A 22,876-nucleotide genomic window follows, 5' to 3' on the forward strand; every position below is an offset into this window, starting at 1 on the left:
ACATCACCAGGGCTCTAATGCATTGGCCTGTGGAAGAGAAGCATTATTGGGGCACAGATCCATTGGCATGACAAAATGTTGTGGATTTAGCTGCAGTGTGTTATTTACTGTGAAAGCTGAACCCCAATAATCATCTGAAACCCTATATTTGAAACACCCCTTTCCCCAAAGGGTTGTCGAAGTAATTTGGCAACAGCATCTTCAGTTGATCTAGCGGTTAGGGAGTACATCCCTCATCAGATGAACACAATTTAGCTGAGTTGAACAGAAATAAACTCTCAAAATGCACAATTACAAAATACATGCAAAATCATAGAACACATACACCCCTGTTTAACAGAGTCTGAGTAAGCATTCGCCTTCAAGACCCTCTTGAGTGTGCATATTTATAAGGTGTCGTCACTGTCGGAGGGTTACTATCCTATATCCTCTGTCATACTACTATGCTGTTGAAATGTCATCGCCATGTCTTCCATTCACACAAAAAAGACACAGAGACAGCATTGTGGATCTGCACGGTTCAGGAGTTTTATTTCTTACATTGCCAACCAGTCACCTACGCCACAACTGCCTCACGTCCAAGGTTACTTATTGTTAATGATGCAGGACTTTTTTTTAAATTTACGCTGCGTTGGCCCATTTAGGTGGGCAGGAACACAGGAGAAGCTAAATATAGAGCGACGAGTCACATCCATATGATACATGTTCAGAATGAATGTAAAGAAGAAAAAAACAAGATGTAAAAAACCACAATGAGAACAGCATTGGGGGGTGAACAATTTAGCAATGTACAAACATGTGAGTGTTTATTCTCCATTTCACTTATTCCTACGACATTACAAAAAAAAAATACATGACACTGCATTTTGGACTTAGGGCTTAAAAGAACGCGAGCCGTGTTTCTGTCCACCTACGCAAAACCCCAAACATCCTGCAATTAATTAGCTAAATTTACCCCCGAGTAAACAAGAATAGCCGCTGCGGGGGCTTGGAAGAGGAGGCCGAGCCAGGAAGTGCCAGTCACAACAAACGCGCCTCCTCACTGGTGCACAGACAGGCGCAGGGCTTCTTTATTTGAAACTGTTCCTTGCAAATCACCTCGGCGTAACCCTGCTTCCTGGTCCTTCGGCCACATCCTTGTTAGCAGGCAAGAAAAGTCATCCCGCTTCTGCGGTAGGCGCTCTGTAAACAGAAAAGAAGGACAATCTGCGATGAATTATCAGACCGGATCACACAACGAAAGTGCAGAGAGTGAAAAGGGAAGTATTTTTGCAATCTAATAGCGCGCCTAATCTGAATATTTCTGGCGGGGAAGGCATAAGCGGGGCTTTGTCTATTTAAAAAGTGTGTGCGGTTAACAAGTGGTTAGTCGTCCTATTTTTGGAGAAAAAAAGTCAATGTTGAAATGTAAGGTATTTTGCTAATTGCATACGCTGCAGCAGATGAATGCGGCTATGTGAAACCTGCTCTCTCTCAGGGCGAGGGCCGTGTTGTTAATGCCCTACTAATGTGTCCTCGTGGCTGCTAATACACTACATTAGAGCTACAATTCAGCAATTGCGGTGAAGCACTTGGGGCGCTCCAACACTTTCACTGGCTGGGCAAGCTCCTGTCGGCGGGGGCTAGTACTCTAGGTTTCATTCAAGGCAGCACACACCTTTTCTAAGATATTCAGCGAAAACATGCAAATAGTAGAATTGCATCAGTTAATTTTCAAACTATTGTTTTAGAGGATCCAAAGTTAATGTTGTCCAGTGGGAGGCTAACTCAGGCAGGGTAGAAATCTTGGCAACAACCTTCAATCATCCATTTAGGTAAATCAGTCAAATTTTATTGATATAGTTCCCTTCCGGAAACAACAATATATAATTGTCCCATCCATCGAAAAAAAACATTATTATACAAATATAATAAAGTGCAATCGTGCTGCAAGGCCCTAATTTATAATATCTCGAAAAAACATTTTAAACATTTAAACAATAAGGTAACATAATATTTCATTTATAGGAGATAAGACTAAAGATAGTATACCGTTGTCTATGAACATATAAAAGTGTCGAAAACAGGGATCTAAATATTTAGCTTGATATTGCCAAAGATTGTAATTGTATTTATATAGCACTTCATAGCGCGCCAGGACACTCGAGTATTTGTGCGCGGTATAAATCTATCATAACATAACTTACTATTCCTAACGAGACATTGAAGTGCTTTTCGGTGAGTAGCACGCTACTCCGGAAGCCAAAGGTGGATTAGTGGTGGATTAGTACAGTGAAATCTGAATAATTATTGGGAGTGGTAGACAAGTGAGTCTGTTGTTGTCTGAATAGGCTAAAGGATGGCTAGAGGAGGGAAGAGTTTAGAAAGTATTATTTGAGTGAGTAGTAAAGGAGGTTTGGGAGGAGTCAGAGACCCTGTTAGTTGGATGACCAGGATAAAGGATGAATAGAGGGGGGACGAGTTTGGAAAGGGTTATTTGGTAGTTCATAGTACTAAAAGAGGTTTGGAATGAGTCAGAGAGCAGAGGTAGGGGATAGTTTGGAAGAGGAATAGGATGAGTAACAGAGTGGTAGCTTGGTGAGGTTTGGGGAAATTAGAAACTTTTTTTCACTTCATGGGAAGGAAAATATATAATTATGTAGATATATAACTACACATCAGAGGTATACATAGAGCTTTTAACATGATATGCATATAGAAAATATTCAGGAGATATACAATTATACAAAAGTTCCATATGTACATGCATGGATAATTATTTACTAACTCAGGCTTTGCATTTTTGCTGTAAATTAAGATTTTTAAATGTTATTATGTTTTTCTTTTAATATATATTTGTCCTCTAATATTTCAGTAGCGAAGCACTTGTATATACAATTGTTGTAATCATGTTTACACATTGTGACAGATGTTTTATTACAAGAAAATACACCCAGAAGCCTTATATATTATTATGTTATTGTTGATCTACTTATATATGGGTAGAATGATAGTTATACATATATGCAGGCATATAATAATTGTTACTTTTTACTTATTTATGTTTTTTAAATATATTTATTTTTCATTTCTCTACAACGTATAAATATATATTTTCAAAGAGAGATACATATCCATAGTATGTTTTTTCATTAATAAATTAGTATTCTTTGTTTTTATTTTATTATTTTTGATTTATGCATTTATGATTTTTATTTAATTACACATCCTTTCTGTATAATCATGTTTATATGTTGTGATATGAGTGATCATAATACATAGAGGCCCATAAGTATGTAGTCCAATACTTATATGTTAGTTATGTAATGACCTAAATACATTTTAAGGATAAATATAATGAGTGTATATATATATTATAACCATAATTCATATATACTATTGTACATTTGTTTAGCATAAATATAAGTATATATTTATTATTAAGTAATATGGGCGCCATCTGTACAAAGAAATGCACATATCTGAATAGATACATATAATCAAACTATACATGTTTACATATGATATGAACCTATGAAAAAAATATGATGTAAGTCCTGTATTCTGTTATTGCACAGTGGACATATACGTTGATCGTTGGGAATACCAATCCAATGCACTATTACTGCCATAAGTGGTAGTCTGTGCTCTCAATAAAAATCTAGTTCTTTTCAAACAGGGTTTAGTGGTCATAAATAAGTATGGTTGCACCTTTCCCAATGTAGCTGTAGCTAAAATGATGTTACAATTTTTCACTGTGCCATTGCACAACTTGTCCATTTTGAAGATAATGGTGGGAATTAGTCTTTTTATGCAGGCTTCAGATGGCTATCTTTCAAGGTGTTTAAGATGAATAAAGGGAATTTCCTAAATGGCTAGTATGTCAATCAAGTTGTTACATATGGCTTCCATAGGAATCCTCCATCGTTTACACCAGATTCTAAATCTGGTAACTCACTGCTGTGACGCAGCAACATTTGATAACAAAACTTGTCCCACACTGTTGCTACGTCATAAAGACCTTCTGTGCCAGGCTGACACAGCTCTCTTAGACATAACACACACCAGGTATGTCATGACCAATATTCCTATACTAATTTCGGGAACAACAAAACTATGCATTATAAAATGCTGAAATAAAAACAAAAAAGGAAAAAGATTTAGACGGAAAAGCCTCACCCACTCATTTGTGGCATGCTTCGACATCGGCCAGTCTGACCCACCATATTAGGATGATACTAACATGGTGGTCTCAACGTCATTGGGGAGGGAGATCAGAATAATTGTTCTCTGGTCATAAGCGGGGTCCAGATCTTTGTCTAAAACAACCTCACTGTAAACCTGGGTATTTCCTTTATTCTTGGGTACATTCAGCTGGATTAAAAATTAAACATGAGGATGCTACCGGAAACCTATGTCTCGACAAAGAAATCATTCCTACAATGCAAGCAAAGGTTCAAAGTAACTGTGAGTGCTGATCTTCAGTGTGGTCAGCTTTGACACTGGGCCCTACACCTGCTTAATTTAACTGCAGCCATAAGACCCTTTACACTGTTTGAAAAAATGATTTATGCTTTTGAAGGCTTGAACAGTCTAATTTCTAAAATCGAATGTGCACCATAGGAATCCAAACCAATTACTAAACACCCATTCTAACTTAACTGAAAGTGGGAAATTAGGGTAGATATTTCAGACAAACAATGGGAACAGTTATGGCGAGATATCCCTACATTCCATAAGAGTACCCCCATACGTAATCAGCCTAGAAGATGACATATCAATGGTATTTAAGTCATACTAGACACAGCAAAATGTTTCCAACAATATCTATGAAATGTCGGAACTGTGAACCAGCCACGGTCTCCTTCATAGATATATGGTAAGGTATGTATGGTCATACAGACATTTTGGATAGAAATTCTATGCCATGTTAAAGAGACACCAGGATAACCACTTCCGGCACACCAATCTATTTTATGCCTAAGTATACAAATTTTAGATATGGAGGGAATGACGGGGACAGACTGGCCTTGAATGCACCATATGTCGGAAGCAGCTAAGCAACTCATCTAGCTCTTCTGGGCAAAGAAAGAAGCTCCAGCTTTAGCAATACAATGTAATACTTTGTGGCAAACTTTAGCATTAGAAAAGATACCCCACAAAACTCACCCACTCTAAGAAAATGTTCACAGCCCAGTGTCAGCTCTTGATCACCTAAATGTCACAACTGGAATTTCTCGGTTTTTCTCCACCAAGACTTAGAGCATTCCACTTATTTGACTGATCGAAAAGGCATTTTAAATCCACATTACTGTCACTTTCCAATCCCCCTCCACTAGAACAAGCAGATCATAAATATACATCACCAGCCCTCATATGAAACTTACTATTTACTATATATATAAAGGACCTTCACTCTCACAGCTGCAGCAAGCAAAAGGAGATGCTCCTCTTAAAGATCTTCTCTCAGACCTTGCTATGGGTGAATGGAGTATCGCCTCTTTATTTCCCCACTCCTTCCCTTTGTTGGCCTGTTATTACCACACACATCTTTGTTTACACATCCTTATCTGATGTGAACTCCCTGAGATAGTTTTATATTGTTATGGAATGCTCTTTGAAAATGAATAAAAAGATTTTCTTTTAAAGGGAGCCACTACTGTTGTCATAGAATGAGGGGCACGTGGTCAAACTTACAGGCCCTAATCATAAGCCTTGAGGCAGTTTGAAAAGTTATCTTCAATTGGACAAGGGAGGCACTGGGAGCGACCACTAGATGTTTTTAACCTTTAAATGTTACCTAACCACCTTTAGTTTTAAGTCACTCCAAATGACAAACTCCAACCTTGGATCATGCATCTCGATACTGATTTCAGTCTGGACTGGGAACCAAAAGAAGGCCTGGAATTATTTGTAATAACAATCTCACACTACCCCTTGAGGAAGCAATGTACCAATATATTAGGGCCAGTCGAAGGGACATTATGCTAACCCAGACCACCCTCACAACTATATAACAGGAAGTGACATTTGACAACCTTTTACTTCAGTGACAGAATACTGTATCCAGTTTTTAATCAGTAGGTCTTTACAACTGCTCTTCACCCCTGCTGAGAACCAAAAACAGATTTTTGCAAAGACATATGTCACTCCCTCCTAGTATACCTGCGATTATGGTCCATGAGGAGTTATGATTGCACCATCTGGAAGATACAGTAAGGATGGTACTATTGTGGCTGTCAATCTGGTCTAGGCTGTAGGTGTTTTGACACAAATGGTGATTACCGACTATGCAAGTTTAGCAGGGGTTCAAGTGGCTCATGTATGTAAAAAATTAACACCACTGCATCGACAGATCTGAACTGTTCCATAAGCCAATGTCTCAGGAAACTCGGATCAGACCTTTGGTGAAAAGAAATTTGTTAAATCAGCTAGAGGAAATGAGGTGGGAGGGTGATTTAAAGAAGGGGATGGGGGCGGCTTACCTTCCACTATATTCAACGCCCCATATTGAGCCATATCTGCTAAAGGTCCCACGCCATCAGAGATATTATCTGTCAAGATTTAGATTGGGCCTTGATCACTTTCTGGTGTCTTACTCCTCTTATGTATTTGCTGCGAAAAACTGGGTTCCCTGCCAATGTAACTCAATTATGTGCAATTGCAACTACATGTTTTTTCCATTGTTTTTAAAATATTTCTTTTATAATTTTGAAAATGTTAACATATTTGGGCATTGTATTTGTCTTTTTGATAAATTACCTGTTGACATTGTCTGACTGCTTAGTTAGGCCAAAGAAGTCTGGGTAGGGACACAATTGTTTTAAGCTAAGTTAGCTCGCCTAATATGTGTTTCGATGTGTTTTTCCTTCCTAAATGCAGTAGAGCACCCGGGAATAGATCATGCTTCAAGTGAAGTACCTTATCCTCTAAATGTGAGGAAGGAGGAAAATGTAGTAAATTTGGAAGGATTGTTTTCTAATAATTTCATCGAAGGACTAAGACTCTTTATGCTTGCTAAATCATTTGCACAATTTTCTTGACTGCATGTACTGTATATCGATAATGCATTTTATGAACTTTTAATACATATATGTACGCTTTTATGGTTTTCTTGTAAGCTGAATAAAGAATTGGAACTGGAACTGGGTCCACAACCATGTCATCATATTCAACAATTCAACATACCTGATGAATTCTAATCAGGCTTTAGACTTGGACACAGCATGGAATGTGCTATACTACACATCATGGAGGATGCACTCAAAATAATGGACCAGAATGAATCCTGTGTTCTCATCCTACTTGAGCTATCCGTGGTGTTACATACAGTCAATCACCATTGCCTTCTGGAGCTAGTCAAGCACAGAATGGGGTTCTCGAGTAACATACTTAAATGGTTCAACTTAGTTCCACACAATTGAACACAGTGAATTAAACTGGGAGACTCTATGACATATTTGTATCCGATTATTATAGGAGTACCTCAGGGATCCACCATATCCACCACACTTTTTAGTCTATATAAGGAATAGCTGACGGTAATTCTCAATCAGGCGAACCTAGTACACTGCATGTATGCAGATGACACATAGTTACACTAACAACATTTTCTCCAGAGATGAAATCAAGCAACTCCATGACATTCTTGGGAAAATCCAAACCTAGCTGTCACAAAACCACCTCAAACTGAATTCCATGTAAACAGAATTCCTACTCTTCCCTCTCATCTTCATTACCCACCCCTAGACAAGAATGGAAGATACACCTGGATGCCCTCAACTGTATATCCACCACCGTTGAATCTACAAAAACCCTTAAAATAACACTAGATAAAAACCTTAATATGCAAGCACATGTCACCTCATCCACAAACAGTGTGTCTTGCCAGCTCAATCTCCTTAAAGGTGAAACCTGTATACCCCCTCAAGACTTTAAAATCGCGGTTCAATCCCGTATAGTGTTCAGACTAGACTACGGGTCTCCAACCTTAACAGGTCTACCAAAGCACACAAAGCACCTCTAAAGGTAAGCCTTAAATGCTACAGCGAGATTAATAACAGGAAAGAGGCGGCTCAATCACATCACACCCTTTCTAAAGGCTCTCCATTAGAAGCCAGGATCCAATTGAAAATAGCGTGCCTGACACACAAAGCCATTTACCATGATACACCCAGGTACCTCACAAATAAGCTCACATGATCTGGAGGCAGCCGCGCCTTCCGGAGTACAAACTCCATCCTGCTGTTATTTCCCAAATTCAGGAATAAGAAGACCTATGCCCACACCTTCTCTGGATCCGCACTGAGAATACGGAACTCCCTACCTTCAGCAATCAGGTTAAACCCTTGGACATCCACCTTTAAGAAATAGGTTGGTCAAAAGGATTTTACTAAACAGATTCCTGAAATAGGTTTCTGGTCTAGGCTTGACTCACCCACAGGGATCCTCACAATGAGGTAATATGAATTTTATGGTCAGTTGTGTCCCCTATCGTAGACCCCAACGGCTCCATGTACGTGCTTTAAGTACATGTATGTTCCCTCCACTTCCAGCTATGAAGACGCAAATACATTTGCGTCCAACGTTAACATGTCCTCTTTTAGATCCACCATGAATGGGTCAGATATTCCGTTCCTAAGTGTACCTTGCCAACGTCTTTATGTGGTGCACTTTTCGTGATTTCTAGCTCTGGCGAGTTAGGCCCTGATTTCTGCCATCGAGCCTCTTTCTGCCTTCTGTCTCTGAAAGCTGCAGTCTGCTGCTTCCTGACCCTTGACTTACTCCCTGCGCGGCGAGCTGTGCCTGGCTCGGCCTGCCTTGCCTGCCAAGACTGTATTCAACCTTCAAGTTATCTGCTCCGCTCCTCCAAAGAAAAAAAAAACATTCCTGTCTGGTAGTCCACGAAAACATCCTTCCCAGCTGCAGAGCAAAGGGCCCGGCCTCATTGTCTCCGTGCAAGTAATTCATAGCTTCCGTTACCATGGTAGGCCCCTCACATCTCATGTAGACACGTAGTCGCATATGCACGCACTAGCAGTCAGTATAGAATAGCCTCTGCCCGAGAGACCTTTACCTTCTAGATAATACAGTTCCTCAAACACAAGATATTAGATACAATTTGGGATTAGGTTGTTCTGACACCCCAGACTTCTGTCTCCTCATGTAGGGCTAAATGTCAAGTCCCCTTCACCCTCCAGTCCCACGTCAATCACACGTCATGCTGCTGCGCGCGCATCTCTGCCACATATTTTCTGCTGACACTGCAGGATTCACTTATGGATCCACCCACCTGTAATACGTTTCATGTGACGTTGTCTAGCACACACCTCCGTGTACGCCCTTGTGCACGCCTTCTGTTACGTACTCCTATTCTTATCTCGTTTCTCTCAGCTGTTAAGCCTCCTGCATATGTCTTTACTGTAATGCATTGACTATATATATGATAACCTGTCAATAAAGTATTGTCTATCCCTTCCCGAACCTTCGTGGTGACGGAATCCGATTGCCTGGTTCGAACCAATTCCTTTTTAAGGAATAAAACCCCTTTTAAAACCTCTAATACCACGGATTCTTACTCTTATTTTTGACTGAGTTATTCTTATTGAACTTTACCGCATAAATTAAGTATAGGTAATTTAAATTTACCACATAATTGGCGCCCAAACAGGGACCCTCCCCCACCCCACGCGCCGGAGGTGCGTTGCAGGCCCGGTCCCCTGCCACAGCCGGACGGACAACTACGCGTACCCGCAGGATTTCCTGTATCTCCCTCAGGCCAACGGAGGTGACTGAGGCTGCGATCGACACCCAGACGAGGCGGTGAGGAGTGCGGAAGATCCCGACCAGAGCCTAGCTGAGAGAACAAAGTCCGAGGTATTCAGAGGCCCACCAGGTTCCGAAGTTCCGAAGTACCTACGTCACGAGTCGAGTCCAGTCCGGTCCAGTCCAGTGTCGAGTTTCCGAGGCCTTCTGTTCCGTGCTTCCCGGTGAGTACCGTTGCTGGGGACGCATCTAGACGAGCGCATTAATTTGTGCCGGTCAAGACGGGTTTGGGTACACAGACCCGGTCTGCACTGTTCTAGCGGTGTATCTGTACTGTTTAGCAGTATATCGAGTATGAAGGTAGTTAGTTTTATTTTAATTATTATTGTTAGTTTTCAAAATGTTTGAAATGTGTTTTAATGTTGTGGTATGAGTGATTGTTCGATCTACATTATCGTGTTTATTGTATTAATTGTGTCCAAGTCCAAGTAAGCATCCAGTATTAAGTAGTACGGCTGAAACATGCCGCTGTTCTCCAAACTAAGACAGATAAAAACTAGAAAAGGGATACTAGAGGAAGCTGTTCCTATTCCACCTCGGGACACTCCAGGGTACTTTATGTACCACAAACATGGCCTAGATGCTGTATTGTATCTCGATTTATGGGTGGATTATACCAAAGATTTAGCAGAGAATCAGAGATGGCCCGCTGCTGGGACATGGGATGCCGATTGCATCATGAGAGTAGAAGAAGCATTATGGAAAAAGAAAGCCAGACAGTCACAGAAAGATGCCATTGAACTATGGCGTAAAGAATCGCATAGACGCACAGAGAAAGCACTCAGAAAAGCAGAGAAAAGTAGAGAGGATTCCGAAAAAGCCCGAGAAAATGTATTAGTTGAGGAAGGTATACGAGTAAAAACAGAACAAGTAGACAGACAACGAAACACTCTTATGAATGGTATGTATCCTCTTCTGGCCGAGGGTTTACCTAAGGCCACCCCGGAAGTACCAAAAGACCTGCCACCTCCATTACTCCCGACAAAACTAAACCACAAGACCGCAAAGGAAATTTTCCTTTCTTCCTATTTAGACGATGTAGCCCCCGAGTATGTTAATGTTCCGCCGCCACGCACACCACCTGCTGACGGCACTCCACCCCGAGATAATCTACCGCTACCTCTGCAACGACATACTCCTCCTCCCGTTCCACCTCTTCCGCGTGTTCCTCCGCTTCTTCCCGCACCTATTCTCCCTACCATGCACCCAACAAATCCTTTTGGACCTGGCATCTCAGGGGGTGCCACAGGAGGTTTTCAAACGCCACCACCAGCACATCGATTGACTTATAGGGACTTAGCACACCAACGTACACCTCAAACAGCGAGTTACGACATACTAAATGAGCCTCTTACAGACTGTAGATATGATCCAGTACCCGGTAAAGACGACAGAATGATGCTATCATCAGTACGTCTACGACGAGTTGCAAACTATCTAATGATACTACCAGGAATGATTGATCATCTAGACAAAATATATCACTTTGTCCAAACAGGGCAAGGTCCTGAAAGTATTGGCGAGGCCATGGCATATCAGAAAGTTGACACTCAAAAACTGTTATTACGTTTCTTCATAAACTGCTTGATAAGAAACCGAGATAGGCCTGGTGTAGACCAGGAAGAAATGAAAGCACTCAACAAATGGGGTCAGAATATAGCAGACGGAAAACATGATAAACAGAATAGTATAGAAAATATGTACCGAAGGATCCGAAAAACAGTAGAACAAATACATGAAAGAGAACAGCCAGAAAGAGAAACAGATGCAGATAAGACTGAATCCTCAGGGGAGGAGGAGACAACAGAAACGACAACAGGACAGTTACAATTACCAGCTAGAGAAATGATAGCATATGTAGGTAAGGGAAGGCCCTTTAAAAATTCAATGCGTCCGGTACGCCCAGAAAGTAAGAGACTTTTTCAAGCTGCCATGTCAAATCCGAAGACGCCTGAACACCTATTTCAGGCTACCGATAAAATACTTCAAGAACGAATGGGGTACCATGTACTCAATTCTATGGATGAACAAGAATTAGCCAGGTCAGCAGTACAATGGGCTGACAGTTCTGATGAATATAGTGATGACGCATTAGCACAAACGTTTTTAAATATGTCTCCAGATGAACAGCGTTTAGCTGGTATCTACATGATACAACACCTCCTTATATTGTATAAAGGCCAACATTCTGATCCTGGTCCCCTACCTGATATATTAATAGAACTACTCATGAATAGATGGAGAGGTCTAGGTACCGACCTAATTAAAATAATTCTAGAACATCGGCACAGATATAGTGCCTTCCTGTGTCCGCAGTTCGATCCAGCTCCACCCGTAGACAGAAAAATGTATTACATAGACAGACAGAATCCCTTGCGAGAAGTACATCCAGTTAGGAATGATGATAATACCCTTAGACGCGTGTTTGTGTATACACCCATAACTAAAATAGAACTATTGGAAATGAAGAAATTAGTGCCCAGCCATGACAAAGATCCAGCAGGTTTTCACCGTGAAATAAAAGACATGTTACTCATGGGTGATTACACCTATCCCGACATCATGAAAATATTAAAAGTATTATTGCCTGCCGGTATTTACGAGAAACTGAAAGAAAAAGAATGGGAGGTGGGAGAGCAAAAGATTAGTTGGGCTGAATTAGAGAACGAAGAAAATACTCGAACCGCAGGCCTAGGACTTGGGGAGAAAACTAAAGCATTACCAGGATTGTTAGTACAAGTATTGCCACGATTATTGTCAACGAAAAAGGAAGACTGGGGTGCAATCTCAGCCTGCAAACAGAAACCCGATGAAGACACTAGTGATTTTTATTCACGATTTGAGAAATGTTTTGGTATTAATAGTGGCCTAAAAGCAAGTAGCGAGTCATATCCACATCTTTTTGTAACGAAATTAGTCGAGAATTCCCTGCCCCAGGTTAAGAATCGTGTTCTGAAAGTCGAGAGCACATGGCAAGCTAATACCCCTGCACAAATGTTACAGATGTTACAGTACCACCAGAACAGAATTAGAGAAGAACAAGAACACGAACAAAGACGTATGAAAGACACGAAAATGAAAATGTTAGTTGCTCAGTCAGTTCCAGCTGACGGTCAGAAAAAGGGTACGGCACAGTCCCATAATCCAGCAGCTCCTGTTAAAGGGACATGCAACTATTGTAAACAGCCAGGTCACTATATAAACGATTGTGCAGTTTTGAAACATAATATACTTACTGGAAAAACTAAAGAGAGACCGCGTCCTCCTAGACAGGACCAGGTCCAACAACAAGTACCACAGAATACCCAACCTATGCAAGCTTCACAACAGTCAGTTCAGACCGTAGCGGTACCACAGCCGCAACCCATTGCTGCGACACAAAACACGACACAACAGATGTACCAGTATGCTCAAAATGACTATCCTGATTATCAGCGATACACATGAAACAGCCTAGAGAGGGAAGTTGGCTTGCCTCTTATTGAGGTTCCTGTAGATCAAGAAGGTCCTTATGTACATAGTCAAATATTAGGGAAAGACAGAAAGTTTTTAATTGATACAGGGGCAAGCAGGACAACTATTAGTCACGACGAGGTTCCAGGGGCACCCCTCTCAGGCTCACAGAATGTTTCCCTTGGATTTTCAGGAAAGCCTATTATTAATGAAGTATCGCAACCACTTCCCCTTGCAGTTGGTCCATTGATACGTACTACAGATTTATTACTAACAAAATCATGTCCAGAAAACTTGTTAGGTATAAAGACATTGAAAGCTCTAGGAGCTGTCATTTGCTGTTCTCCGGAAGGAGTAAGACTGTTCCTACGTGACTTTAAAGGTCACTATGTGTTGAGAGATATTGATCCCCGATTACAGAATGTACCTGCACATTTATGGGCACAAGGCCCCACTGATGTAGGTTGTATGCACATTACACCATATCGAGTTACACTCAGACCAGGAGTGGTCTTGCCACGAATTCGACAATACAAGCTACCTCCAGATGCTGTAGCGGCTTTACTGAAAATCATTGACGAGCTTATTGCACAAGGAGTGGTTGTAGAAACCGACTCCAATATATGTAATTCCCCCATCATTCCTGTTCTTAAACGTACTGATCCAAATGCACCTCCTGTTTATCGATTAGTTATTGATTTGCGCGAATTGAATAAATGCATTGTACCGCAGTACCCTGTGGTCCCAGATATCTCATCTCTATTGACAGCTATTGATTCTGAGGCAACGTTCTTTACTGCTATTGATCTGAAGAACGCCTTCTTTGGTGTCCCTATTGATCCGGAAAGCCAATACCTTTTCGGATTCTGTTTAAATGGACGGAGCTTCAAATTTGCACGCGCACCTCAAGGATTCACAGAAAGCCCCAGCATCTATAGCCAAGCACTGAAAAGACAACTAGACAGTATACACATGCCTGATAACACTGCCCTGTTACAGTACGTCGATGATCTGCTGATCACCGACCGCAGCGAACCTGAATGTGAGCAAGCGTCACTAACGGTTCTGCATTTCCTGGCTGACAAGGGACACAAGGTGTCCCCTTCGAAGCTGCAATTCTGTGTTCAGCAAGTTGTTTACCTCGGGCACTTGCTGTCCAAAGGGGGGAGACAGCTAACACCTGACCGCATTCAGTTAATTGTAAACATGTTACCACCCAAGACACAAAAGGAGGTACGAGCCTTTATAGGCCTCACTTCTTACTGCAGACAATGGATTCCTCAGTACGCATTTCTAGCAAAGCCACTCATACAGTTGACAACCCAGGAGGCAGCGTCTTCGACTGCCCTCCCTTGGACTCAGGAACACACTCAAGCTTTTGACGACTTAAAGAAAGCCTCATGTCAAGCACCAGTTTTAGCGACACCATGTTACAGTAAGCCTTTTACACTTTTTGTCACAGAACGCGAAGGTACTGCATTGTCAGTGCTGACTCAAGAACAAGCAGGATCACACAAACCGTGTGCTTATTTTTCTAGTACATTAGATCCAGTAGCCCAGGCTCTGCCTGCGTGTTTGAAATCAGTAGCAGCAACAGCTCTAGCAATCAGACAAAGTGATTCCATAGTGTTAGGACATCAATTGACAGTACAAGTTCCACACTCCGTGGAAGTTCTTTTAAATCGAACACAGACCCAACACTTGACTATAGCACGACTGACAGGTTATGAATTGACATTGTTTCAGCCACACATAGAAATCAGACGTTGTAATACATTGAACCCTGCTACACTTTTGCCATTAACTGAAACAGACCCATTGGCGCATGATTGTATTGAAGTTATTACCATTACGACGAAACCCAGACAAGACTTGACAGACACTCCATTACCAGATCCAGACCTGACACTTTATGTGGATGGTTCATGCATGAGAACAAGTACAGGAGAATTAGTGGCCGCTTACGCAGTCACGACAGAAACTGAAGTCATAGAAACAAATTGTATTGACAACCTGTCAGCTCAAGCAGCAGAGCTCATCGCTCTGACTCAAGCCTGTATTCAAGCCAAAAACAAGAGAGCTAACATATACACAGACTCACGCTATGCATTCGGAGTCGTACACGATTTCGGTGTCCTCTGGCGAGAGAGAGGTTTTTTGACTTCTCACGGTGCCAAAATTCAACACGGTCCTCTCATTCAAGCTCTATTAGACGCAATACATCTGCCTACAGCTATATCCATCATGAAGTGCAAGGCACATACAAAGGTTACAGATACTATTTCCCAGGGTAACGACCTGGCAGACCGAACAGCAAAACATACAGCTCAGAATCAGATTCACACCACTGACCCGACAAAGACAATAGTCACGACACCGACACATTGCATGACAGTTAAGGATCCCGCCCTAGATGTAATTGACATACAGACACATGCTACACCAGACGAAATCAAGAAATGGACTGAATTAGGAGGGATCCAGACAGATCAAGGATGGATGACGAAGGGAAAATCTACATGGTTTCTCCCTGACTCCATGGTTCAAGTGATCATTAATACAGTACATAGTCCTGCACATCTAGGAGAAAAAGCCATGCTAGACAGTATTCAAAACATCTGGTTCAATAAACATTTACGAGCAACAGCCAAACAGAAAGTGCGTACTTGCATGATTTGTTGTCAGTTCAACCCAGGTAAAAGCATTCCCGTAGAGCAAGGTGGATTTCATCCTCCCGATCACCCTTTTGAAGTCCTCCAGATGGATTATATCCAGATGGAACGTTGTCGAGGATTCAAATATGTCCTCGTAGTTGTATGTGCACTCTCCCGTTGGACAGAAGCATATCCAGTCCCAGATTACACTGCTCCGACCACTGCCAAACAGCTGGTTCGTGAATTTTTCCCCAGATATGGTTTGCCCCGTGTCGTATACTCCGATAACGGTCAGCCATTCTCGTCCGAGTTAATGAAGCAAGTATCTCTCCTGCTCGGCTACCAATGGAAGTTCCATTGTGTCCGACATCCCGAGGCTGCAGGCCTCGTGGAGCGTCACAATCAGACTCTGAAAATCCGCCTTGCCAAGATCTGTAGAGAGAAGGGAGTCGACTGGATAGTAGCTTTGCCAGTCGCGCTCTTTTACCTAAGAATGGTCGCACACTCCAGAACAGGGCTATCCCCGTATGAGGTGGTCTTTGGTAGGCCACCGAATATGTGGGGGACGCCTTTGCCTAGAAAAATCACTGATGTTGACTGTATTACGCTGACCGATTACCTTGCCTCCTTGATGTCTGCACTACAATCTTGTCGTTCACAGGTAGCTGCAGCCTTTCCCGACAACACCGAGGTGAAGCCCCATGAAGTGGTTCCCGGCGATTACGTGTTCATCAGGAACTTCAACCGAAGAAGTCCGCTGGAGCCCCGTTGGCAGACGCCAAAATTAGTACTATTAACCACAAGGACTGCAGTGAAAGTCGAGGGCCGCAAGGGCTGGCTTCACTCGAGTCATATAAAGAAATTTCATGGGCTGCTTCCAGATCTGAACTCTCAGCCGCCCGGCCCTCCTCCACAGACTGACTCGAAACTCCCCCTGGTCGAGAAAACTTCTTCCCAGAATTACAGACTTAAATTGAGGTCTAGCAAGTCAGACAGTTTAATTGTTTAAGTCCTCCCCTAGGTGAATCGGTTGAACGTGTTTTCTGACATGTATCCCCTAGACCCCAATAGAAAGAGAGATAGACAGAAACAGCTCAAGAAACGTGAATATTGTAAATCTCTTCGCAGCCACTGCATCGTGACACTATTGATTATGTTTTTTCTAAGTCTTCTGATTATTGCTGCAAGTGTGCTTTTACATATGTACTACCCTATTTTCAAGCGTGCACAGTCTCCCTTCAATGTTACTGCCGAGCATTCTTTCAGTGAACTGCCCCCGCACGAGTTATCTTACAGACTTGCGCTGCGCAACAACACATTCATTAGTATGTTACATCATTCCCATCAGACCAGCAATGCTACCAATTGTTGGATATGTGGCCGACTCCCTCCCTATCAGAAATACAAGGGAGTTCTGCCCCTCTTCCCGTACCCGTTTACACACAATGGTTCCTGTGGGGCATGGTTCAGTTTAATGAACTCTCTAGATTCCGATTCTGTAGTTTACCAGGGCAGCTGGGTATGGGGTAATCTGAACACAGTTCTGCATAAAGTATGTTATCCTGACAAGGAGGGTCTTCCAAAAAGAACAGGAACTGATCTAGAAAATGAAGTATATGGATTAGGTAACTTTACACTTAACCTCATGATTCTGAATGTTGAATCCGAGTCCGAACCAGTCTTGCCTGCTATGTCCGTACTACCAGTCAAAGGTGAATTATGTGTCAGAAAGAATGGTTCAGTACACTTGGGTCATAGTAAATGTACTACTGTGATCGAATTCAGTGATAAGGGCAAGTCTACATTTAAAGCTTCACGTCATTCCTACTTCGTTTGTGGTCATACCGCATATATACGCTTACCTCTAGACTGGGATGGCACCTGTTACATTGCATTCCTTCTGCCACCTGTTTTCCTAGCCCCTCCTGATTATCATAGGAACACCCATCTAGTACACAATAGACCACAGAGAGATCTCCCGATTGTCGACTATACTGAAACGGCATGGGAGCAATACACAGACTTCAATAAAGGTTTCTTTCCCTACTTAGGTGCTGTCTTTAATAGTAAACTGATACGTAAATTAACCAGAACCCTTGAAGCAGTAGTGAATGAAACTACTTCCGCCCTAGGTAACTTAACAGAGGAGCAGTCTGCTATGCGGATTGTTGTTCTTCAAAATCGTCTCGTCCTTGACGTCATCCTGGCCGATAGGGGCGGAGCCTGTAAGGTCATCGGGTCAAGCTGCTGTGTTTTCATTCCAGAAAACGCGCCATCAGTATATAAAGCCATCACTCGTCTTCACAAGATTGCAAGTCTGATACACCAGAATCCAGGCACCTGAACTTGGTCCGGTTGGTTCTGGACCACGTTGTCAGCCTGGGGATGGAAAATTCTATCCTTCCTAGGTATTGGCCTTCTCATAGTATTCAGTTGCTGCCTATGTCTACAATGTGGGCCAGCGATTTGCGGCTTGTGCGCCACATCATGTATTCCTCATTCAAGTCCTCATTCAAAACGCCGTAAGAAGAAAGAAGAGCAAATGATGTTACATGAACAGATTGATAGATTAATGAGGATTGATATATCATGAAGGGTCCGTAGGGGACAAGGAGGGAATGAGGTAATATGAATTTTATGGTCAGTTGTGTCCCCTATCGTAGACCCCAACGGCTCCATGTACGTGCTTTAAGTACATGTATGTTCCCTCCACTTCCAGCTATGAAGACGCAAATACATTTGCGTCCAACGTTAACATGTCCTCTTTTAGATCCACCATGAATGGGTCAGATATTCCGTTCCTAAGTGTACCTTGCCAACGTCTTTATGTGGTGCACTTTTCGTGATTTCTAGCTCTGGCGAGTTAGGCCCTGATTTCTGCCATCGAGCCTCTTTCTGCCTTCTGTCTCTGAAAGCTGCAGTCTGCTGCTTCCTGACCCTTGACTTACTCCCTGCGCGGCGAGCTGTGCCTGGCTCGGCCTGCCTTGCCTGCCAAGACTGTATTCAACCTTCAAGTTATCTGCTCCGCTCCTCCAAAGAAAAAAAAAACATTCCTGTCTGGTAGTCCACGAAAACATCCTTCCCAGCTGCAGAGCAAAGGGCCCGGCCTCATTGTCTCCGTGCAAGTAATTCATAGCTTCCGTTACCATGGTAGGCCCCTCACATCTCATGTAGACACGTAGTCGCATATGCACGCACTAGCAGTCAGTATAGAATAGCCTCTGCCCGAGAGACCTTTACCTTCTAGATAATACAGTTCCTCAAACACAAGATATTAGATACAATTTGGGATTAGGTTGTTCTGACACCCCAGACTTCTGTCTCCTCATGTAGGGCTAAATGTCAAGTCCCCTTCACCCTCCAGTCCCACGTCAATCACACGTCATGCTGCTGCGCGCGCATCTCTGCCACATATTTTCTGCTGACACTGCAGGATTCACTTATGGATCCACCCACCTGTAATACGTTTCATGTGACGTTGTCTAGCACACACCTCCGTGTACGCCCTTGTACACGCCTTCTGTTACGTACTCCTATTCTTATCTCGTTTCTCTCAGCTGTTACGCCTCCTGCATATGTCTTTACTGTAATGCATTGACTATATATATGATAACCTGTCAATAAAGTATTGTCTATCCCTTCCCGAACCTTCGTGGTGACGGAATCCGATTGCCTGGTTTGAACCAATTCCTTTTTAAGGAATAAAACCCCTTTTAAAACCTCTAATACCACGGATTCTGACTCTTATTTTTGACTGAGTTATTCTTATTGAACTTTACCGCATAAATTAAGTATAGGTAATTTAAATTTACCACAACCGAACAGACTCCGCTATTTCAGTGAGCACATACTATCATGCCACCAGATGGGGTGATATGAATTTGAACATTTGATCCTATATGTGTCGTTTTTATGTTACAAAATTTTGAGTGCTATGAAACAAGATCACCTATGAAGCTTATGTTTAATGCAGTGAAACACGATCTGTAGTACAACACTCTGATACCCATGGGTTATATTCAAACTGAATAAAACTCTCAAAATAAATTAAAATCAGACATTAGGCTTTTGTCAGCTAGACTTCTTTGAGCCTTCACAGTGGAACAAAATACCTTTCCAGGACCAGATATGGAGGCAGCCTAGAAAACCCCCCACTTCAAAAGATGACACCAGGATTGGGCCTCCTTAGCTACTCTTTAATACACTCCAGGACCTGAAGACATTACATTAAGAAAGGCTGTCTTGTTTCCCAGAGGACTGCCCTGCTGCTTGAAGGAGAGAGGAATATTTCCTTGAGCCCAGGACTACCAGGGTGACTCTAAGGGTCAGTTAGCTGACCTCCTAATCAGAGATCCAGGGACAAAACCAACACCAGCTGCCTCCCTGCAACTGCCAAGCTGACCTGCTACAACTGGACCTGTCTGAGCTAAGCTGTCCTCTGTTTGACTGAGTCCCTGATCATCAAGAGGTGCTTTCCCAGGTCCTGGCCCTTTGGCTGGCATCAGAGTGTACTCCTCTACCTGTAAATGGGAAATCCAGAAGTTCTGGACTCTTCGCACCAGACTTTGAGAAGGTAACTTTTTCAGCAGGACTAATCTGGTCCCTGTATCCGGTCCACGCTCCATCGTGGTTGGGCTGAACCCTTAACTTTCCCCTGGTCTAGCACAATCAGATATCTGCGAGTGGCACTTTTTGCTTCTAGTCGCTATACCTACATACAACTTCAAAACTGTATATCTCCAGTTCGACTGAGTGTTTTGTTGTTGTGGTCCAATTTAATTTATTATAATTTACTCTATTTCGCCTAATTGGTTTAGGATTTTTTCTTGTGTTTTTACTTCATTGCTGTTTGTATGCTGTATAAGTACTTTTAACAGTGCCTCTAAGTTAAGCCTGATTGATTTTTTGCCAAGCTACCAAAGGGTAAAGCACAGGTTAATTTAAGGACTTTTGTGGTTCACACTGAGAAGGATTTTGGTTGTTGCTGAAGTAGGGTTCTCTTCCCCCCCCCACAATAATCCGATTTCTTACAGTTAGGTACGAGTAGGTTGCTTTTTTTTCCTCAGACAGTCATCTGACAGGTTAATTGGAATGAGGGTGGAATGTATTTCGGAAATCAAAAAGGGTGTATTTAACAAAGTTGATTACTTAGCCCCCGGGGAAAAAGGGAGTATTGCATGAGAAAGCCAAGAGCCATTGAATGCTGTATGGCTTCCGGGCAGCCAGAAATAGGGGTTTGAAGGTGAGAACAAAATGTGGGGAAGAACATCATTTGTGTGTTATCAGCATGAAATTGATATGAGAAACAAAGGAAATAGTGATGTGTAGAGAAAAGTGGAAAGGAGAAAGGATGGAGCCTCAGGGAACTCTCCTAGGTGGTGGTGTAGAAGTGAGAATGAGGAACACCAGGAGCTGGAGGAAGAGGAGTTAGAAAGTAGGATGAAACCCAGTTCAATGCCAAATCCTGTGTCAAGAGAAATAACACCTATTTCTAATACAGTGCCAGTATATGTCTTAAACCTCAAAGTTTCTGTGCCAGTGAATTCCTTGGCGGTGATGCTCAATTACGACAGTGCTGGTGCTCAATAATGCCAGTGGTACTACTCTATTATACCACAAGTTATGCCAAATGATTACTCTGCATGCCACTGGCGTTTACATAGGACCAGAATGTGCTCAATTCTGGAAGATAACTGCCCCGTTCTGCCAGTTGTCTGCTTTGCTATGCCAATGAGGCTGTCCAACAGTGCAGAAGATCAAGGATGCCACAGGTTCATATTAGCTATGCTAAGTTATGTCAAAGGACTACATTACTATACCAGAGAAGCTGCTCAATCCTTTTATGGGGAAGTTCTGTTTCATGATAATGCTCAGTGCTGGGGTGTGCATTTCTATGGCACAGGTTGCAAAGACTGGCAGATTTTGTGACAGAGCTGCTTAGTTCCACAGTGCCGCTTAATTGCACCAGCAGTTTGCCCAATGCTAAACTGTTCATGAATTATGCCACAGCGCTGCCTGTGTGAATGAGACGCAGTTGCTTGCACTGTGATGAGCCTGCCCCGATTTTCATGCGCCATGATGCCTACCCCACAAATTTGAACCTGCTGCATTTTTGACTGCTTGTGCTCATTTGACAAAGGGGGTACACGATTTAACTTTGGTACTGATGAATTCAGTTAATTTTAGAAAGATTATCCTGCAAGCTCAGATACTGCCTTTACTTGTAGCTAGCCTACAAGCTGCTGCGGCATTAATGAATGAAACAGTTCAGTAGTATTAGGAACGTCAGGGATTTTAGCTATGATAGAAGCTGGATCTGGATCTGGATTTACTTTGATGCACATGACCTCCTTTGAATTTGATAGCGAACCTTTACTCGGTTGTGTTGGGTAGTGCACCATCCTGTTCAGCTACTGCTCTTCATACTAATCTTAAAATCTTTACATACTGTGTGACTTCAAGTGTGTGAAGTAAAAAGTATCACCATGGTCACCAGATATATAGATATTATCAGAGAAATGCACATTGATACCTACATTAGGAGGAGAATTTTCGTACAAAAATATTTTTGGAGTAAAAGGGAAATATGGATGAAAATACAGGTTAAGTGGAGCAAACTTCATAAACTTTGTGAAGCCAGGCTCTCGCTACTGTCTGGTCATCCTCTTTGCCTTGGGTTTTAAGGAAGGCCCTCAATAACAGCCTAGGAGGAGTGTGATGTATTTTCCCCTTTACTCCTACTCCAAGGCTGTGTGCTCCCTTTTAATAAATCTAGAGAGGGGCCTCGCTCTCTAGTTCACCAAGGGTTTGTTCAACATACCTCGATGACGGAACATTAGAACCTTATGCCTCTTTGCTGCTGTACTCACTAAATAAACCTGAAATACATTCTACTAGTTGTGTGCTCCAGTCTGTCCTGACGTATTAGAAACATTTTGTCAGCATTAAAATTACCAATTTCTCTG

The 22,876-nt window shown here is 42.3% G+C and overlaps 1 protein-coding gene across 2 annotated transcripts in view; it reads right to left on the reverse strand.

Moving 5' to 3' along the window:
• Positions 1–503: 503 nt before the first annotated feature.
• SUPT3H (SPT3 homolog, SAGA and STAGA complex component) overlaps positions 504–22,876 on the reverse strand; it is a 1,963,693-nt gene continuing 1,941,320 nt past the window's right edge. For both annotated transcript variants that reach the window (XM_086926226.1, XM_086926225.1), the window contains exon 11: positions 504–1,182. In XM_086926226.1, coding sequence (XP_086782352.1) covers positions 1,141–1,182 — 42 coding nt within the window. In that variant the 3' untranslated portion in view covers positions 504–1,140. The remainder of the gene's footprint in view (positions 1,183–22,876) is intronic.

The sequence above is a fragment of the Lissotriton vulgaris genome, chromosome 6, assembly GCF_964263255.1.
Source record: "Lissotriton vulgaris chromosome 6, aLisVul1.2, whole genome shotgun sequence".
Taxonomy (NCBI): Eukaryota; Metazoa; Chordata; class Amphibia; order Caudata; family Salamandridae; genus Lissotriton; species Lissotriton vulgaris.